Source organism: Boleophthalmus pectinirostris, unplaced genomic scaffold, assembly GCF_026225935.1.
Source record: "Boleophthalmus pectinirostris isolate CB_2022bp ecotype Guang Dong unplaced genomic scaffold, ASM2622593v1 HiC_scaffold_18, whole genome shotgun sequence".
NCBI lineage: Eukaryota > Metazoa > Chordata > Actinopteri > Gobiiformes > Gobiidae > Boleophthalmus > Boleophthalmus pectinirostris.
In genome coordinates this window covers 19,847,934-19,870,246 of record NW_026571133.1, presented here as the reverse complement: position 1 = coordinate 19,870,246, position 22,313 = coordinate 19,847,934, and the positions used below count along the sequence as shown (strand labels likewise).

At 40.5% G+C, this 22,313-nt stretch overlaps 2 protein-coding genes across 2 annotated transcripts; both read left to right on the top strand.

The window, feature by feature from the left end:
* The first annotated feature begins 17,056 nt into the window (after positions 1–17,056).
* On the top strand, positions 17,057–18,956 carry myf6 (myogenic factor 6). The gene is made up of 3 exons (XM_055153904.1): positions 17,057–17,578; positions 17,772–17,853; positions 18,010–18,956. Exons 1-3 carry the CDS (start codon positions 17,057–17,059, stop codon positions 18,108–18,110), a joined length of 705 nt encoding a protein of 234 aa, XP_055009879.1. The 3' UTR covers positions 18,111–18,956.
* A 1,606-nt stretch (positions 18,957–20,562) lies between these two features.
* Positions 20,563–22,039, top strand: myf5 (myogenic factor 5). The gene is given in 4 exon segments (XM_020926312.2): positions 20,563–20,887; positions 20,889–21,053; positions 21,632–21,704; positions 21,793–22,039. Coding segments are annotated over 4 exon segments (717 nt in total). The 5' UTR covers positions 20,563–20,605; the 3' UTR covers positions 21,990–22,039.
* The last annotated feature ends 274 nt before the right edge of the window (positions 22,040–22,313 follow it).

Here is a 22,313-nt window from a genome sequence, read left to right as displayed (position 1 = left end):
TATTGGTCAGCTATTGGTCAACTTGTCCTTATTTGTCACTGAATTTCATAGGCAAGAAAAAAAAGCATTCATTATGTGGTGCTGTTTCTGATTCCTGTTCTGTTTACTTTTGAAAGTTGCATTTAAAGGTTTTACTTCCTTGTCGGTGCCCAATCACATCAGGTTTTGGAAGCTAAGCCAGGCCTGGTTAGTACTATGGTGAGAAAATACAAAATGGCACAGTGGTTCTAGTGGAAACTGCTGTTTACAGTTTGCACATTTTAAATCACAATACTGATAAAGACTTAATAAAAGAAACAAAAGAAACAAGTCAGATAACTTTCGTGTCAGAAAACTGTGGTGTCCAATGGAACATCAGCAAAAACATCATCACAACAAAGAGCCATGATGTTGTAGGCATCTTTAATGGATATCTGCAGATCACGCTAGCAAGTAGCACATTTTTTTATTTTATTTTTTCATTTGTACCAAGATGACTGCATGATGCTGATGAATCCTATGCGTATCACAATTAAGAAAATTTTATTGCAGAACTAAGTAAGTATAACAACTAGACCATGGTTAAAAGCTCTGAGAAGTTAATTTTGCATAGTAGGTCTGCTTCAAATGACCATCTATTTTTTTTTTTTTTATCTCATTGTTGTCAGGGCTTTCTGTGGGTAGCTGGAAGCTTGCATATAAGTAGCTATAGTTGTGTTTTCTGTTAGTGATTGCTGTTAAAGCCTGTCCTAATGTGGTGTTTATGATAAGTGTTGTATAGAGTTGGCGGTGGTGACAGCGACTGCTCTGATCACGCTCCAAGCCCCATGGAGGGTGCAATCTTTTAAATTCTAGGTAAATGCCCTTCATGGTGTATATTTGGTTTGATGGTGGCTAATGGCATTCTTGAAGTAACTCATGTATTTTGTGTAATAGATATTCCTGTTGCTTGTAATCATGCTCTTAGATTCACTTTTTATCATTGTAGCTGTTGACTGTAGTTGTGCTTATATATTTATTGATTGGGATAGTCAGGCAATAGAGGGTAGTGCAATGCGGGTTGGCCTGCTTTCAGGTCAGCAATAAGACAAGACACTTTAGACTTTGTAGGCTGCTAGCACCTTGCACTTTAAACATCTAAAACTCAAAGCACTGTAATCCCCACATACGCACTTTACATCTTTAAAGCCAACTACAGCACTTTATCTTGTATTTTGCACAGCACTAGCACTTTGGGTCACTGAAATATAGGATATAACTGGTTGTTTTGGGTTTGATTAATGTTTGTTTTTGCATTACTAATTTTGGTTTTGGTCATTATTTAATTTAGTTTATTTTTATCCTATATTTTAGTCCTAATTTTTTTGTGGTGTTGTGTGCGTAAACTGTACTTTTTAATATGATGGAGTAAATAAAAATGTGTACAATTCCACTGTATACTGCCTTTCTCCTTTGTTTTGCCTCTATTTTAAATATGTATTAGTGGGGACCCTTAGCCTAGCTGAGGTTACAAGCAGATATTATCAATACCATCTCAAGTTTTTTTGTTCTACCAGAACAGCTGACAATTTCAGCACCTCTTTTTGTCTGACTAAATTCTTGCCATCCTAAAAATAATGACTCATCTTTTGTCTTAAAACTTCAGTGGAGCCCATTCAAAGTTATCCGTACCGTAACAGCAATGGATGACATTTTACTATCTCTGCTCTCATCGCTTAAAATGCTATGTTGGCAAATCTCCCAAGAACCTGTTGCTCCTCTTTGAGTCGTTTTGACCTATAGTCAGCACTGTCACCTTTGAGCTCAGGCGCACATGAGTAGCTTGACTCAAAACTGTCAGGACGAGACAAGAAGACTGTTACTGAGGGGTTACTGTGGAGAAGGCCCATGTCATGCTGCCTCAGCCTGAGTGAAGATTGGGGGACATGGCTAATTAAACGGCCTAAAAGCTGTTGAAAGGAGTGGACAGAGCCAGCACGAGGGGGACTTGACGCCCATGTGTTCTGGGATGGAGGGAATGGAGGGTAAGCGTGACGAAACATGGTAGCCCCACCCATTTGCCAAGGCCTCATTTTGGGTAAAATATTGTGACGACTGTAATAAAGGAGGATAGGGACATTAACTGCTATTCCAGACATCCTAAAAACTACTGTACACCTCCCAATGCAGCACATACACAAGAATATATGGTGAAAAAGATGAGAGCGTGACAATCTGGAAACAACGGTTGTTAGTTACAGAAAATGCATTAAGGCGTGAGCTGAGGGAGTGCAGCAGAGCAGAGGAAGTGTAGGGATTACTCCTGGCCCGCTCCAGTCCCCCGTCTCCTCTCTGTAGTAAACTGTCCAGATTTACAAGGTCTCATGGGATACCTCATCCTCCTCCTGTCAATCCCAGACAGCCCCTTATTTAAAATATTCCTAAATCAGCCATGACAGTGTTCAGAAGGGAAGAAGAAGGTCAAAGTCATCAACAGTGGAAAAAAGGTGAATTATATCACCTGTGGGTAGATAATCAAACTTTACTTTGAAAGTTCCTGCCAAATGTAAAACTGTACACTTACCAAAAATTATACAGTTATCGCTAAAACAGTTTGACCTAATGTTGTAATAGAACTGAAGTTTGAGAACTACACTACGACAAAATAAAAATTTAAAAAATGTATAAAATAACACTCCATCCACTGTTTGTTTCACTTCTACTGCAACTATTAAAAATACGGTCAGCCCTTAAGGCCTCTTTCTGCTTGCACAACAGAAAATGTCTTGCTGTTGAGACTACATTTACAGTGACTGTGTCTATAATCAGAACATTAAAAGTTTCAATAAAAGTTTGTTCAAAAATAGTTAAGTAAAAAATGTTTGATTTGTATGTTCCAAATGACACATTTCTCAACTCCAAATAAATGTAAATCCCTGTCTTTCTGATCTAGAGATAATACATTATCCCTTTACAATTATAGCAGTAAATAACATTCATATCTCAGCCACTGCCCCACAGAGCTTGTACATGTGATCGCCGCAGGCTTCGGAAGACTCCCTCAACAGAAACAGGAAGCAGTTCAGAGTGCAGGTCATGACCCCTCTCATTCAGTCCCTGAGTTAGGCCTGGCCCACCCCAGTGCAACCCAGAACAGTTCCGGTCCCAACAACAAGGTGTGGAAGGATGCTCCTGCTGCAGATGTGTATGAGGCAGAAGAGAGGTGCACATCTGTGTCGCTCCAGCCGTGTAACAGTATTACACACACAGACATGTTCAACTGCAGCTGTGTTCAATACAAAACATCCACAGGAGGGACTGACTACTGTATGGGCTGACGTTCAACAAATATATGGTTTCATTGTTCCCTCAGGTCTTCTGCTCAGAGACCATCATGTAAAATATAGACTACAAATGCTATAGCTCTTTTGCACTGAGGTCCATGAAGCTGTATTGCACATAATTACCTTATCTTCCTCTATGAGTTGCATAATGGATCACTCTGTTTTTATTGTGATTTGTAGAATTATAGAAGTTATGTTATGCTACCAGTTAATAGTTGATTATCTGTATATACAGTGTTTACACTTCTACACTACACTCTTATTCTCTCCTGTATAGACTGAGAAAGCAAGGCTGCCAACCACCATCAATCACTCACACACACACACACACACACACACACACACACACACACACACACACACACACACACACACACACACACACACACACACACACACACACACACACACACACACACACACACACACACACACACACACACACACACACACACACTGATAGGCAAGGTGGGTAAAGTGTTTAGCTTAAGGACACAAAGACAGAATTTGGTCCTAGTGGGGAAAAAAGTTACAGTTGCCTTATTTACAAAAATACTTTTAATACCAGTGTAATAACCAATTTGGTGAAACACAGAAGCAATTTTTCAAAAGTTACAGTGACTTCCACCAACAATTCTGTTTTAATATACACTATCTGTCTGTAAGCTAACTGCACCTCATGTTTGTCAGGAGTATGGTAACATGAGCTGTTGACATCTAGCTCTCTCTGATACAAAACAAGACAGGCCCTGACTTGTTCAGCCTAAAAATAGTGTAAAGAAATCATTCAAAACCTTATTAGCCCTTCCACTCTTTTACTTATCTCATTTTAATTGATTATACATGCTCATTTCCATGTTTAATAATGCAAACACAGCACTGCCTCCTAAAATAAAATGCATGTGGCGTTTTTGCCAAAGAACTGGATTTTCTGGCCTAAAAGCTAGGCTGATGTCATGGGAGCTGGGAGCTGTTTGGGCCACATCTGATATTTCACTTTAATGGAGGAGTGTTAATAGTAGGGAGCTGAGGGAAGGCCAGGGAATATATACCCTGTGTGTGTGTGTTTGAGAAGAAGGATTTGCCTGAGCAGAGCTATTGTTTCCAGTTACATCCATGCTGATTTGACTCTCAGCATATTCAGCACCCACCTTGCCAAACTAACCTCTCTCACTTGATTCCAACTTCTCAAATAATCTGTTTGTACAAATGTGCTTTCCCACAACCCCGGGCCAAATATGTGCTATGGGTATGAAAAGTTCACACTGTTTGAAATACACTGTAAATCCCCTCAAACTTAATCTATTTTATAAATGAATAAACAACTTGTGATTTAGAAGGATTGTTTGCTATTGCGCCTACTAATGGTCCTGTGTTCATCTTGCACTGCAATATTCTCTCAATATGTGTGAGTTCACAAACTCACAAGAATCCATCTTGAGCGACTTCCGCTGTATGGTTAATCAGGACCAATGACAGAGCAGCACTGAGGTTTTTGCTGAAGCCAAAGGCGTAGCACTCAGAGTTCTACACATCAGTCTGGGTTGGCTCTTGCTGAAAGCGATTGGAAATGTTAGAACAACTACTGGAATCTGATTGGTCGAAGCTTTGAATAATTAATCTTTTGTTGCATCCAGTTAAGAGAAAAGCAGACATCGTCCCTGCCCACAAATACACAAAGCACTAACCTTCTGCATGTTTTTTTCACAAACAAAATAGTCTGTATTGACACTCAAATAGGCTCAAGTACATCTATAGTCTTTTGTGCCCGCCAATTTAAAAACATGTTTATTGTTGTGAATATGAAGCTTAAAGGGATAGTTTGAGTTTTTTGACATGAATCTGTATGGCATCCCCGTCAGTAGTGTCGTGCATCCACGCTGACTTACCCCCGACAGCATCCGGTGAGTCGAGATCCTGGCCAGTTTTGGTGGTGGCGAAAGTTGTCCAAGCAAGTTGGCTGGGGTCACGAAAATAAAGCGTTTTTCTTCTCAAAACAATATGTGTTCCAAAAAATGATACATTTGTATCACAAAACCTTTGTCCACGAAAAAGTCAGACCTCATAATCACTTGGTACTATTTTCTCTGCCTTAGTATTACTGCGTATGGCTGTCACCTGGTGGATCCATCACTTTCTTCAGTTGTTTGGCAGTGTTTACGTGCTCAGACCGGTGGCCATCGTGACACGTGAGAGCTAGAGCAATAAGTATATAAGGTTGTATAAGCTACATAAGAATATATCTAAAAAATGGTGCCGACTTGTGATTATCCAGGATGTAACAACATAAATCTGGTTGAATCTCCGCACACATTTCACCGTTTTTCTGTAATGTTCATTGCTCTGAGGCTTCTTGCCTTAGGCTTCAATGTGGAAAACAAATTGCCAAAGATAAAAAAGTTTTGTGTGTGCATTCAGCAATTAAGATGATGTTCTTTCATGCCCAGGACAAAGCTCTTCAATGTTTAGAAGCTGCTGTAGCTGCTATGTTTATCAGCGGACAGACTATCAAGAATCAGCAAGTAACGTTGTGTGAAGCAAACCATTCTTTTTCATATTACCAGTGAAGCTTCTACAAAACGTAACAGTATATATGGGCGGCAGTAGCTCAGTTGGTAGAGCATTCGCCCACTGATCTGAAGGTCGGTGGTTCCTGCTCTCAACATAAACATCACAGGTTGAGCGGTCAGATCCTGGCTGGTGTGATTCCAGCTCCCACAGATGAATGCTCCCGTTGTGTCCTTGGGCAAGATACTTAACCCACCTTGCCCACAGTGTCTGCGTACACTGGTGTGTGAATGGGTGAGTGGTTCCTTGTTGTAAAGCGCTTTGAGTGCCTTGAAGGTGGAAAAGCGCTATAGAAAAATGTGACCATTTATCATTACCATATAGACTGTTATTATTATTGTCAGCAACTACATGGACGTGTGGATGATTTCATGTTTCTATTAGTAGTCCATGCTTCCAGTCACAGTGTAGGCTTTATATTAGCTGTATAGGAGTTTCTAAATGACATGATGGGTGACTGATGGTCACCCGGTCTCTCACGGCTCCAGCTGTGGCTCCAGCTTCAACTTGTACCACTTCTCTGTCCCTCCTCTCTCTCCCTCTGCCTGTTCTAACTCCATCTGGCAAATTTCAGCATCAGTATATTCAGGTTCATAAAGATATCCCCTTGGCTCTGTGCTAAAGGCAAGGTCTTCATTGTCAATGTCGTAGTCAGACATGTTGTGCTAACATTCTGAGCAGTAAGCAAAAACAGGCACGACTGTCACCTGGCGGCCGTGCGCAGTTGAGAGAGAATAGCGCCAAGCAATTATGAGGTCTGACTTTTTCATGGACAACGGTTTTGTGATGCAAATGTATCACTTCTTTTGAACACATATTGTTTTTAGAATAAAAGTGCATTATTTTCATGACCCCAGCCAACTTGTCGGAGTACTTTCGTCAGCCGGCCAGGATCTCGACTCACTGGACGTTGTCGGGGGTAAGTCAGTGTGGATTCACAACACTACTGATGGGGATGCCATACAGATTCATGTCAAAAACCCAAACTATCCCTTTCAGCTTTTCCCTCATCCTTAAGTGTTATATTTTCAATAGTTTAGTTATATTGCAGGGATCTGAAATTTTGTGACATCACAAGCTTAATCATAGTTGTATTTTGGTTGCTTTGTGCAGGTTTGAGTAATCTATTGTTCTGAATTCAAGACTTGGGCTCAGATGTCTGTTTTAAACATCCCTCTGCCCCTTTACTTGTCTTGACTATTTAAAAATCCACTTCGAGTCATACCAGTAGAACAAAATTAAATGAACAAAATGTAAAATCATTGTCAACATTTACTATCATTTCGTAGTGCTAAATACACAAAGCATGTCTTCTTTAAGTGCTATAGATGTCAGTAAAATACACATAAACCCATATTAATACCTAGCAATAGATGTACAAATTTGATTTACAGCACAGTTTTGAAATGTGTTCATGCCCTGAACCAGCAGCCCCTGTAATCTTTTCTTCCATCTTCATTACACAAATCAGACTCATTCTTTTTAACAAATGAGCTGCTCTTCTGCCCCCAAGTTTATGTTTTGGCCTGTGATGCAGTTTGTCCTGTTGCCAGCTGTTGTCTTTGCCGAGGTAAATCTCTATAAATCAATGTGAGTTAATCTGCTGAGAGATTGTGAGCTGGGCCTGAGTCTGGGATAGTCTATCCCCATTGGTTACAGGGCATCCATCATGTGCTCAATGAAGCCTCAGTGGAGCTGTGACACCCCCTCCTGTCTGCCCCTCATCCCTCTGAACCAAGACTCGCCTGTACTCCTTTACAACCTTAAGAGAAATACCTTTAAGATCAACTATCACTGCCATTGTATATAGTCTTATATCTTTCATATAATTTCTTTAAGTGACTTTGGCCTTGCAAAGAAACTATTCTGAGAATCTTCAAGGGAGCAGTGTCTTGCAGTGAAGGAAAGGTGAGCTGACTGACCTGTCATTTATCATGTAACTTTAACTCCAGCAATGACTTTAGTGATATAAACCCAGAAATGATTCATATTTTTCTTTCAAACCTCTATACAGTCATATATCTAGATTTAAGTTTTTTGAAAAGAGGGAATATCTCAACTACAATAAATAAGATAAGATACAGAAATGTTTTTCATGAATATAACATTCAATTTATAAGACGAAAATAAATTGGACTGGATTGGGACAAACTGGGAAAACATATTTTGCATGGAATATCATTATTTTAGTAAGACTAAATATGATTTTTGTCCCACCTAAAATAGATGCATTAAAAATATGTGTAAAGAGTTACTGCCAACAAATGATCACATTTTGTTTTTATTTACATCCTTCAGACTTTTTCAAATTTGATTGGATGACAGCTCTGAAACTGAGATGTTTACATAGATCAGTAATGAGTCATGACCTTTGCTACCAGAAAGGGAAAATGTCTCTTATAAATATGTAAAGAAACCAAAACAGATGAGTGCGACCTTTCCTCAGGTTGTGACCCCACCCTGACCCTGTTGTGTTTACCTAGGTTACTTATGCAGCTCCTCCCATACTAGTCACATTATCCTGTATCCTCCAGCCCTTCTTCCCTGATAACCACTGATAGACCATTTCCCTACAATGTGTAAAGGAGCAAATGTTCAAGTAGCATCTGTCACTGTCAAAAAAAGACAAAGATATATATATATATATATATATATAAAGTTTATAGAAAAGAGAACAACAGGCACCACATGTGGAGTGGAAATCAAGCAAAACGTGTTCAGCAAACACTGTCAACAAACAGCCTCTTTCATCTGCAGCTGAACGTGAAGCAGTGAGGAGCTCCCACAGCTCCCAAATCACACTTCTCCACAGACCTCTCTCCAATGATTTGGTGCAGGCTATTTAGATTGCTAATAGCCTCCCACTGTAGTGAGTAAAGATGTGCATTCCTCTGTGGAGTGCTGGTGAGCCCAGGTCAGGCAGGTCAGTGCTGGCACGGGTCAGGCCAACAACAGAAGAGGCAGATTTCAAGCCAAGAGTGACTCTGTTCTTTCCTACCGCTCATCATCAAACATCCCCATTTCCACCCGAGAAGCATGAAGAAATGACTCAAAACTCAAACATCGCCCCCAGAGGAGCTTCTCATGAGCAAAGAATGTTCAAATTAGTGTGTGGTTCTTAAACATCAGCGCTGCGCTCTTTAAACAAAGTCCTAAACTCTCCAAAGGGGCAAATTTACAGACAAAGCAGGCTTCATTTTCAGTTGGCGGCGGAACTGGGCTGGTGGGAAACTGGAATCAAGTCTAAATTCAGTTTAAAGTTACACTTTGTGTTTTGATAAACTGGCCTGCAGCCAGACACTGGGCTGGTTGTAATGGGCAGGAGCCATGTCTCGGGATGGGCAGAATCTGGTGATTAGCTGGGGCTCACAAATGAACTGTGCTCAGGGCTGGGTTTCAGCTCCCACTGGTGTAAACTGTGGGTGGCAAAAAGATAAAACACTGGGCCGGCTGACCACTGTTTATGCACACTGTTTGTGATCTATAGCAGCTCTGTGTAATGCTTCTGCAGCCATACATATGCAAAAGGACTTTCTCCACAAAAAGCATAACCAAAAAGCGATGAGAACATATATGCTGTTGATCTACTTTTTTCTCTTAAAAATGACACAGATGTTACAGAGGCTGGGGTTTGCTTCTCTACTGGAGGTCCCTGGTAAAATCTGGGGGGTCCCGCTCCACCTGTCCCTGCCCCACAGACCCAGGGTCAGGCACAGAGAGGTGGTCCACTGGTCCTTCCACCAGCAGCCCTTCAGCACTAAAGACTGTGAAAGTGTGAGACAATACAAATGTAACACACAGAGCAGTGCCCTGCCCTGCCCAAATGTCTGTCTCACTTTTAACAGCACAAACACAGGCGTCCCATTGTGTGGTCCACTTTAACACAAATGAGAATTTTGTAAAACTACAAAACTTGCTTTATACATTTTAATGAAATTTTAAAGAAATTCTGCCAATACGCTCACTCAGACCTCATATTTTAAATACTTGCTTTATTTCTTTGTTTTGTTTTCAATCAGTTTGTATCACGTAAAGAGTTTTGTACAGCTATGCACAGGTGTAACTATCTTAATTTATCTGTTTATTGCAAAGCATTTAATACAGTAATTATTGTTACTGTGAAAAGTTATTGTCAATTATTACAAAATACACTGATCACTGAAGTGTGTACCATGGCCCTTCTGGGTCTTCTGTGTTTAACAGCTGAACACAGAGCCGACCTATCGCGACACAGTGGTTATATTGTGCAACCTAAATCCTCAGTACTGTTCCACACATAAATCTGTGCTGCCGTGACTAACTCGCTGGTAACAGGAGCTGAGGCGGGCATTCCACCAGGACCCCGTCTGCATGGGCTGCCCTGCTTTAAGAACCATCCCAGAACCTCCACGGGCCCCTGGGGGACCCACTCAAACCAAACAGTGAGGTCAGCTCTGCTCCAATCTCACAGCATGGATTAGACATAAACACATATCAGCTAAAGCCTGTGAAACTGAACTTGGATTAAGTCATTAAGAGCTGCCATCTATTCTTAACACTTCCCATCAATTTTGTTGAAGTTGATAAATGCAATCCACTACCCACATCAAACTATTAAATTCAGAGTTAAAATTAAAATGAATCTGCCCTATATATCAGTATCACAGCTTTGGGTATTAATGTTCGTCTTAATGAGTCTCTGTTGTTTGGTCTTGTTTTTATATTCAGTACTCATATCAAGATTTTTCAAACAAGAAATATTGCTATATGTCCCTTGAGTTTAATAAAAAAAAAAAAAAAAAAAAAATTATATATATATATATATATATATATATATATAGCTATTCAGAATCACTTGCCTGCATGCACCTGCACCACTCCAACACATATCATGAAACTTTATATACCCAATAACCTAGACTGCAGAAACACTAGAATTTTTATTGTATCAAACAGGTGGTGATGACCTTGAACCAGGGAAAGCCAAGTCTCCAGACATAGTGCTGTATTATTAGACCTGATATTGCTAGAAAGTATACACATTCAAAAGCACTTCTAGAAAATCAACAGAATTCATTCCTTGAGGGTTTGGAAGTAATGTTAATCCAGAGACGTTTGGGTGTGGAGAGAAACCTGTTGGGAATAATTCATGGAAGTGTCACAAGTGGGAATCTTGGGATTTTCTTACATTTTCAAGGCCACACACATTTAGATTGAGCTTGCCCTCTACCCATTTATCAGCATGACAACAAATTCACGATGACTCAAATGTGAATTAAAATATGAAAAAAGTATGGCCTTGTGTTACCCTCACTGATCTAAACAGCAAGATATATTTTTAAGAGTTGTGAATGGCCTGTTTTATATAGAATTTATTTGATTACTATAAAAACATTGTATTGCAGGGAAGTCTTTTTTGCTGGATTCAAAACGCAACATATCTCTGAACCAAAGTATGCACGTCCTCCCTGTGTCACTAATATCTGTTGTTCTCACAGAAACTGTAACAAGTAACATTTTAGTATTCTGCACCCACAACCTGGAATAGTTTACTAAAAGAACAGAAAAATAAAAGAATTGGTTCCAAAAAGTCAGTTTAAATTAGTGCTGAAAAGTTTGGAATTGAGCTCTATGATTTATTTTGTTTTTAGCGAACACATTCTTGTGAGTAAGTAAAATCAACCTGCTGTGAGTAACTAGTACCAATCAATCGGTATGGGGGGGTGTCAGGTGGTAAGCTGCAAAGGGCCATTCTGTGTTTGCATATCGTGGAAACCTGTTGAAAAGACAATTAAATGTATGCTGATGTACTGTTGGATCTGTGCTGCTACCTGGGCCAGGAGCCCCCTAAAAAAGAAGTGAAAAAGAAGCTGGAGGTCAGTTACATGCTTATTTCTATGGCTATGTCACTGCTCTGCCTGGAATGTTCCATAGTATGACATTAAACAGCTCTGCCTTATGGGTGTAGAATTACAGGTGGTTTTATAGCTCAAAAATACCTGATATTCTGACTGTGAGCTTGGTTGCCTCTCCACAGATCTGACCTGTAACTTGCCCTGTTTGGCCTCCACAAATAGAAAGGTTTAATGCCATACTGTGAAACATTTCAGACAAAGCAATCTCCATGTAGAAAAGCATCTGACAGACCCTCCATAAGAAAAGTTACACAATGCCTTTAAAGATTGAGCGCGACATGGTCTGTGCTTTACCCACTGTGGCTTTATGGTGATCCTGGCGATAGCTACATCCAGACATGTCCTCAGTGTCATTTCTGTCTCTGTTATTCTAATGATAAACTCTATATCAGCAATTTTACAGCTCAGCAGTGGTCCACGTCTCACTCTTCACCACAGACATCCATCATTATCCTATTAGGTTCTCTCAAAGCCCCATTATCTCCACCACCTTCAAACACATTAAAGTACTGTTATTTTTTGAAGACTTGCTCTAATTTTCATTGTAACTAAACCCGCTTTGTTCCAGGATTAGACTCTTGCAGAAAAACTAATATTGCTAGATCACTGTCACCGTGGTTACCATGAAGACAGTCACACTTGGCTGGTGATTAGATAGAGTCTGTGTTATCATACGCTACATCCATGACTCCCAAAGCATGTGAGATATTAATGATAACTCTTCCACCATATCGTTTACAGAGTGCAACATCAAAGAAGAGTAACAAAAATAGAAGAAAAACACGCATGTCAAACGTTATCAAATTTGGATAATTTTACCAGACACATTTTTAGGCAGTCTTTATACTACATCCCAAAAATGTGCCAATAAATATATATGTAATATGTAAAACTCTATTTAAACAATGGCAGGTCAATGGGGTCAAGATCTCACATCACCAGCCAGACTCCAGGCCAGCCAAGTCTCTGTGAGGGTCAAGGCCAGTGCCCCTCTAAGCCCTGTGTCAGGGGTTTAGTCTGGGCCACCGAAAAGACAGAGTGCAAACAACCTGCACCAAATCTGTTTTAATCCATCACTTTTTGAACGAGGATAGAATCAGTCAAGAGGAATCATCAGATCATTGCCATCTAAATCACTATTGCCTATCAGGTGGTAAGCTGCAAAGGGCCATTCTCTGTGTTTATTGCATATAGGGGAAACCTGTTGAAAAGACAACTATATTGGCATGTGAACAGCTGCAAAAACCTGCTTGATGTAGTGTTTCTCCTCTAACTTATTATTCTTTACATCCATTTGCAGGGACAGTGCATAAAGCAAGTCCGTCAATACTGGTCCATTTGTGAGGCCCGTATATTGACATTGCCCAATACCATTATGCCTCGCAATGTAAAACAGTGAGGTCAGGCAAAGTTAGAGCAAGTTAGTGAGCTTTTTCTCTTGCTAATTGACACACTTCAGCTGCTCAAACTTTGAACAGAATCCCTACATGGGCCAGCAGAAAGCAGGCAGATGCCATCAGCACTCACAATCCCCTTCCTTTGAAACCCAAGCCCCCCCATGTAACCCACAGCCCCGGCACGAGTGAGAGGAGCCGTCTGCTGGGCAAGAGACACCCACCAGCCTCTTTTGTCTCAGCACCAGTCTGTAGCCTGCATATTTAAAGAGGATGTTGGCCTGTTATTTACTGTTATGTTTGTTGTAGATCAATATTGATCGAAAATGGCTTAATAAATGAAATGAAACCAATAAGTTCTTGCTCAAAACTGCAAAGAACTGAGAGGCTTAGCAAGCAGCAGATTTTAATTTACATATTTTTGATAGAAGACATTTTATAACCCTACATGCAAACTCACAATTTTCAATCACTACAAGATACAGAGATATAAATAGACATGGGGGGTAGGTGTAAACTACCACCTCAAGCTTCAAATGCACAGCAATACAGCACACTCAGACATGCATCAAAATTAGTGCTGTCAGTAAATTTTTATATAAAATGGACCCACCCCATTATGTGAAAATTGCAATAATCTCCTCTCTATTGCAAAGAATTTTTGCACACAATATATTTTGAGCCCCAAAATATATTGTTCTAGCTTTCATATATTGAACAATAAGTCAATATAGTATTTAATAAGTCAGGCCTCTCCATGGGCGCATAATCCACGTGGTCTTATATTCTTATATACTTGTTCTGATACAGGTCAAGATCATCCTAAGGCTATTCAGGAGAAGTAAATTTCTGTCCTGTGACTTTTTTCACAGTCTAGTTGCAATATGAGTTTTAGTATCAGTTACTATCTGATTTGTGATACTTTTGACACCCTTATCAAAATATATCTTTGAGTAAGCTAACAAAGAGGGAGAGCAAGGTTAAAAGCACAGTGAGGTATATTCCGCATGTCTCCTTTAATGTACATGGCAGACAATTAGCTGTGGGAGCTGTTATCATGCTAGGAGACAGAATTGTCCCAGATTTTGCCTGGTCCAAGTGAAGGAGATATTGTTTGTCTAAAGCTAATCCTCAGTACCATAGACAGAGCTGGGGTTGGCACTCCTCCAACTCCCCACAGTGCATGTCTGCCAGTGCATGAAGTGGATCTGGGGCTGGATCTGTGGAAATGTGAAAGGCTATGGCCGGTATGTTGTAATTTATCCATGGTTTATACTACTTGCCAGACCATACAATATGCAACAATTTATCTGAAAATATATGTTCATACTTCATACTGATTAACTACAGGTGAAATAAGTGTGATATAGGTTAAGCTACTGAGTATCAGCTTGCCCAACCATAATTGTCTCAATTAATCCAAGTTTGGGACCAATGAACAAGTGGGATTTGGTAGGCTGAAATATTTCTTGTTTTGGTCCAGTTGGTCTGTTTCTGCTGCCCACAAAAGCTTGAGTCTTACCATTCCTCTATTTTAAGTGGATCGGCAATCTATTTTCTCATTTGTATAGAGATATACATTTTTCCAGCACACACTATGCTCCCTGACTCCATACCCTGGTGACCCTGTCTGTGACCCCAGGTGAGGCACTGTCATCGGGCTCATGACCAGGGTACTTAACCTTACACTGGCTAACTTATATTCCAGGTGTGGAGCTAGATGTAGTGTGTCCGTCATGGTGCTAAGAGTTTCCTCTGAAACATGGCATTGAGTGTCCACTGTCTGAGGCAGGATGTCCTGTTAAAGTGGGGCAGGGGAAGGGGTAAAGGGGCCCTTGGTTTATGTTCATTATCAGGGTTGTTTGTGACCCTCTTGTCAACACTAGTCCTAACTGGATGCTCCCCTCTTTCCATTAGAAAATATCTAATCCAGTGAATGAATGCAATCAAAGTCATCCTGTTATAAGTTGTATAATGTGTAGTAATGTGTAATAACACAGTTGACAGCTGACTGAAAAAGCTAATATATATTCTATACATAAGGATTTCATGAAAAGACAAATGTAGTATTTAAAGAAACTCAAATGAAACATATTTAAATAGGCTACTATCCACATTTGTGTCATTATTTCAACTGGAATGATGACAATAAGTAATTTTAGTTTTCATGAACTGTAAAGGATTGTAAATGTTTTTAGCACAAATCCAGAGTTTGCCCACTGATCAGAAGGTTGGCTGTTCAAATCCCACTCTTGACATAAAAAAACATCACTGGCTGAGTAGTCAGATCCATTGACTCACAGTTTGGTGGTGCAATTCCAAATCCCATAGATGAATGCTGTCATTGTGTCCATGGGCAAGACACTTGACCCACCTCGCTTTAGTGTCTGCGTACACTGATGTGTGAATGGGTGAGTGCTTCCTTGATTTAAAGCACTTTGAGTGCCTTGAGGGTGAAATAGCGCTGTATAAAAATATAACCATTTACCGCTGAGATGCATATTGGCTTTGTTTGCACAGATACTGTATAGTCTATGGTTTTGTCCACCTTTCAAATGTTTGGGCACATAACTAATGTGGAGAGATGATGACTATGGCCTCAATAGTTTCGAGTCAGATTTATGCTTATGTGTAGACATTCCCCAAGAGGCCAGATCATCCAGGTTGAATTTCTGTCCAGGATATCCCATGATTCTCCTTGACAGCTGAAGCGGCAACCTTCTGACACTGACAGGAATTTATGCTGCACTTCAGGATGCACAGTAGTGCGATCGGGAGAATGCACAATCTGTGCGCAACAGGGAGACCTCTCATCTATCTTCACAATGTGCAGTTTTCACTCCTGCTCAGTCAATAGATGCTCTGCTTATATAGTATGTCCATGTCCATGTATGATCATTTAGGGTGACAATTCATCCAACACATTTATCCTTGTCTTATGGTTCATTCATAAACATGTCTACAATCAGATGTTGCATTTGAATAAAACTGCAAAAGAAGCTATTGTCAAACCTCATCCTAAGAACTACATTTGTTTATTCTCCGCCAGTCTTTGGGCTTTTTTGTGTTGGCATAATCCAATACAGATCATAGAGAAAATATTTAATTTTATTCGTCACAAATTCTTTTCAGGACAAATGTCACAAGGAGATATGATCTTTTCATTTATTGTTTTAGACAGTCTGACTCTATGGAATTGCTCTCTTCCACAACAGTGTAACAGTACCTATCCTATACTGCAGTGAGGGAGGAGGAGTGGGCACTTGTGGAGTAAAAGGTCACTTTCTCAAGGTCCTTCTAAATTTAACTTTTTTACATACATGTTGTATTTATGAGTTTAGAATGAGTTCTGTATCAGTTTCACAGAAAGGTTGTTTCAAAACACAAACTCCTCTAGAAATCCCACCAAATGGTTCTTCCAGTGACCAGTGGTGAATTTTTGGTTGACAAATCAAATGAAAGAAACCACCCTATATCATAAGCCCATCATATGCCTCAAAATGTTATAGCAAATAAATGCATAGAGGCTACTAATATAACGATCAATCATAATATTAACAATAAGCATAGTAATAAATTGTATCCCTAAATGCTTAGGTAAATAGTTCACTTTTCTTCTGTTTTCTAGAGCGTGACCTTAACAACAAACATAGGCCTAACAGTTGGTCACATTTAACATGAAATCGGTTGTTGACTCTTCTTGTTTGTTCAACAATATTCAGAATATTCCTACACATAGTCAAAGATATAGTGGGCACAGAGAAAGATGCTTGATGCAGTGTGGCAGCCCAAGTGTCGGATAGTATTTCACATTCTATATTTAAGCTGGGACTTCTGTCGCTGCGCACTATTTAAATTCTACTGTCAGTGTCAAAACAGAGACGAAGGGTGCAACAATATGATGGACCTTTTTGAGACCAACACATTTTTATTTAGTGATTTGCGTTACCTGGAAGAAGGAGACCATGAAACGTTACAGAACTTGGACATGGCGGGAGTGTCGCCTCTGTACCACGGTAATGACAGTCCGCTGTCCACGAGCCAGGATCATGCTCAGTCCGAGACAGGAGGCGACAGCAGCGGAGAAGAGCACGTCCTAGCGCCGCCTGGGCTCAGGGCGCACTGCGAGGGCCAGTGCCTCATGTGGGCCTGTAAAATCTGCAAGAGAAAATCTGCGCCCACAGACCGGCGTAAGGCCGCCACGCTCCGAGAGAGGAGGAGGCTCAAAAAGATCAACGAGGCCTTCGACGCGCTCAAGAGGAAGACCGTGGCGAACCCTAACCAGCGGCTGCCCAAAGTGGAGATCTTACGCAGCGCCATCAGCTACATAGAGAGACTACAGGAGTTACTGCAGTCAATGGACGAACAGGACACAAAGCACACTGGGCCTACGACATGCAACAGCAAGGATCAACAACATGTAAGCCAGCGCTGGGTTTCCACGATAGGCTACATGCAGAATAAAACTGTTGATATTGTATACATTCTAGCAGCAAGGGCTATAACATAGTCTTATAAGATGTCATATGGTAACATGTAAAGAAAACTGAGGCTATTGTCATTCACTGCCAGACGCATTATTTAGCCATATAGCCTAATTAAATTTTCTGTAGGCTGGAGCGTATTGGAAGCACTCGGAGATCTGGCCCTCCTCTGCAGACCATTCCACTACAACAGTGACATGCCAGAGAGAGGGTAAATAAAATACATATATATATATATATATATATATATATATATATATATATATATATATATATATATATATATATATATATATATATATATATATATATATATATATATATATATATAAGCAAAAATGTTTTATTGTTTATTTTTTATTTTCAGAGTCTGGTGATGCATCCTGTAGCCTCCTACGCCTCTCTTCCATTGTGGACAGTATTAACAGCGAGGAGAAGAGCTTCACAGAGGACAGCTCAGAACACTAAATTATTATTATTATTATTATTATTATTTTTCTACAACATGAGCCATAAACTTGTACAGTATTTTATACCATTTTATATTTAAATGCAAACAATACATTTTAAAATATATTGTTAAATAATTATATTTGTGTACTTGTTGACCAACAAAACATTTTGAGAGGAAAATTAAAAGTAAAAGGAACAATAAGATTGCATCTTTAACACTGCAGATAAAATGCAACATCTACTGGTTTGCCCCACATTCACGCTTATTTAAAATCCATAAAGTCTCTCAAATATGGTCCAACTGGCATCCAACACAGCAGATCTGATTCCACAACAGAAATTGGACCCTCAGTCCCTCACGTAGTGGGACACTGAATGTCTGGAGACAGCTCTGAGTGCAAAGCCTATTTGCTGTAACAAAGTTCGGAAATATTGACTTGAATGTATTATACCCATTATATTGTACATTTATTACCTATGGGCAATCCATTTACATAATGTCCATGGTATGAGAAGGATGCTGGTGGATGCAAACATGCTCAGATCTCTGTGTTACTGGACGCTGAGGTTGACCTTTGAACTGTGCATGTGTGAGGTCAGTGACTAAAGACCTCATGGTAACACAACAAAAATGTTATATAATTTGCAGACATTTAATGTATAAAGAACATTTTTCTGTAAATATCACTTGCAGAAATCAAATCAAATCATGCACAGTTTTATTCCAGCATCTCAGAGCTTTAACAAAATATCAAATTCTCCATCCAGACAGAAACCTGATATGCCTTTACTATGATGAGATTTTAATGGGTGGCTGTCTGCTCCCTCACCAAGAGAAACCTATTGTTCATTTACCCTGTTTTACACCATTAAAATACCTCTTTGAGCTTAAAGAGTAACTAATGAACTTTCTCATGCTTGGTGCATTTTTATTATTTATCAATACAACTACACACATAGATGCTACAAAAACATAGCCTAAATCCAATCTTGAGTCTTGCCATTCCTTTTTCTGTGTGATGAATTAATTTCTGTTTAGGCTAAGAAACACTTCAGAAAGAGCAAATATATTTATCACATTCTTTGTTTAACAGTCGCTAGAAGAAAGTAGGATTTCCTGTCTCTGGGATACATTCGCAGGACTCGCCTAGAAGGATAAATTGAATCTCTGTCAGGGGCTGTTGTGGCACCAAATGAGGAGCATATTATAAGTCAAAGCATAAGGTCGTTTAGAAGAAATAAGACTCTGCGACGTGAGGGAGATGGACGTAGAAGATCACCTCGTGCCCTTCACTTAACTCTATCTCTGACCCTTGAAAACAACACAAGCACAGCCCGAGTCCCCCGAGAGCGCAACACAACCGTGCTCTACGCCCGCATCAACCGAGACTGCGCACAACTCATCCGCCATGTGCTTCATCATTTAGCCCTGGCATCGGAACCTTTTTGCATCAACTGTAGATCGAGTTGAGGTCATCCGTTGTGCCTTTCATAGTTAGTAGCCTAGGCCTGTCCAGAGGCATCGGACGCGTCTGTTTTGTCAGGTGCGCAGGCTGGCCAGAGATGTGAGTCGCCAAACGTTTTCTCACATTGTGCGAAATATCCGCATTTTACGAGCTGTCAACAGTTTCACCGTCCAAACCAGAAGACAGCGACATGACATGGACGCGGCATAGGGTAATGTGAGTAACGAGTATTGTAGTCTGTTGGTTATTCTTGAAAACAAACAAACAAACAAATAAACAGACAGAAAACACACACAAAAAGGGCGTTTTAGGGAGACCATCTTCAATCTAAAGTTTTCAACCATGGATTAGTTGTTGTTGGGGCTGAGCTGAACTCTCGACTTGTGTCAATAACATTTAATGGTTAAAATTTGGCCACTGCAGGGAGATGGTGCAGGGAATTACACAGTGGTGTCAATAGTGTCATTAGTGTTGAAGTGAGTTTTAACAAACAGGTCACCCCATCCACAACACCTTCAGTGACAAGAATGAGGTGTTTAAAGGGAATTTACCTCTCTGTGTGAATCCATGGGGCTAGAAATGTTACACCTTTATTTACAGCTAAGCAGTCGCTGCAACATATCATGGTACCCCATTTATATTTTTGGAAGTTAATACTGAGAAATATCCCATAATGTATAGGCCAGAGGATCCTCTGTGCACCCTGCAGCCACTATCAGCTTAAACAGTGCAGCAGTATGTGATGACCTGGTACAGAAGGCTGCAGGAGGCGTGAGTGCTGATGAGTGGGAAAACACCAGTAAGTGCAGATGTGGGAAACTCGGCAGGGTACTGGGGTTGAAGGGTGAGAGGGGTGAGGGGGGTTCAGGGAGGGGCCTGCCGCCTTCTGCTGGTGCAGAGGGCTATGGTAATTAGATCTGACCAATGCGGGCCCTTGGCTCTGTCCCGGGGCATATAAGAGGGCCAGGGGCCACAGACCCTCACATCTCTCTAAAGTCTCTCTACATCACTGTCCTTCCTTGTTCAGTGTGTCCTACAGAGGTCATGGATGTGTTTGCTCAGTCCCAAGTGTACTATGACTGCGCCTCTTCTCCAGACAGTATGGACTTTGGTCCTGGAGCAGAGCTGGCTGGCTCTGAGGAGGATGAGCACATTAGGGTCCCAGGAGCACCCCATCAGCCGGGACACTGTCTGCAGTGGGCCTGCAAGGCCTGCAAGCGCAAGTCAAGCTTTGTGGATCGCAGAAGGGCTGCCACCATGCGGGAGCGTAGACGGCTGAAGAAGGTCAACCATGCTTTTGAGGCTTTGCGCCGCTGCACCTCTGCCAAACCCCAGTCAACGCCTGCCCAAAGTGGAGATCCTCCGCAACGCCATTCAGTACATAGAGAGCCTGCAGGAGCTTCTCAGGGAGCAGGTGGAGAACTACTACAACCTCCCAGCAGAGGGCAGCTCTGAGCCCAGCAGTCCACTGTCCAGCTGCTCTGAGGGAATGGTAAGTTTTGCACATGTGTTTGATGTGATGGGCATGTATTTGTGACATGTTTATCCACTTCATCCAGTTGATGATGTTTTCATGGCCTAAAATGAACAAATAACAGTTAACAGGTTCAAAATCTCCTGCCCTTGTATGCAATATCATATTTTGAAGGAGTAATGCTTCGCCACAATTGGACACTTTATAGCCCCCATAAAGCACAGTAAATCCACCTCAGTGAAGTCTGGCAGTGGAGAGCGGGTCTTTTGTACATTCCATCTTGACTCCATGTTCTGCGCTGCTGCCAGGATTTTCTGCAGATTTACTCAGAGAAAGTGTCATCTTGCACAAACTGGTGTTGCTTCCACTGATATAATCGATTAGCCATGCTAGGAGCCGAGCAGCAGAGGGGAGCACCCTCTGCTGCTAGGGCTTTAAGGTGGATGTGAAAAAAGAATGCCTATAAATGTGGTATTCAGGATTTATAGGTATGTCCAAATTATTGGAAAGGGCTAATGCTTCTCCATTTTAGATTAAATCAACTTGTGTTTTATCTACTTTATGAAAAACAGCACATTTAAATTGTTTCTTTCCAGGCTGAAAGCAACAGTCCAGCGTGGCATCAGCTCAATGCAAACTACAACAACAGTTATTCTTATTCCAAAATTGGTGAGTCAATTTTGGAACTATGTAATATAAAATGTGCTAATTTTATGCCAGGCAACAATCAACTCAATCTTTTAAATTTTGTTTTTAGATCATTTGAATGAGAAATCTGCAGGTGCGTCTAGTCTGGAGTGTTTATCCAGTATTGTAGACCGCCTCTCTTCAGTGGAGACCAGTGGTGGACCCTCATCTCTACGGGACGTGGTCAGCTACTCCCCTATCAGCACTGACTCACAGCCCTGCACACCAGACAGTCCCGGTACCAGACCAGTGTACCATGTTCTTTGAACTATTTGGATATAAACAAAGCTGCAAAACAAGAAATGATCTGGGCAGACTTAACCAACCAACTATGGGATGAATGAAGCAGTTCTGAAAACACAGGAGATTGTAAATATGTATATATATGGCATTTATTCCTCCCGATATTTTACCAAAATGAAATAAACACAAATAAACATATTTAATAATTACATTAAATCATATTCTAACTTGTTGTATTTTTATATTTATGATTTTTGTAATTATCTGGCTGTGTTCACAGCATAAAGCTTATAGTTTGGTTGTCATTTACTCTATTACCTGTTATTTTATTTTTTTTTACAACGTAAA

Coding starts and splice junctions, on each gene's coding strand:
- myf6 (XM_055153904.1), top strand. CDS start 17,057: ATGATGGACCTTTTTGAGACCAACACATTTTTATTTAGTGATTTGCGT. Junction 17,579..17,771: donor ACAGCAAGGATCAACAACAT/GTAAGCCAGCGC, acceptor AATTTTCTGTAG/GCTGGAGCGTATTGGAAGCA. Junction 17,854..18,009: donor AGTGACATGCCAGAGAGAGG/GTAAATAAAATA, acceptor TTTTATTTTCAG/AGTCTGGTGATGCATCCTGT.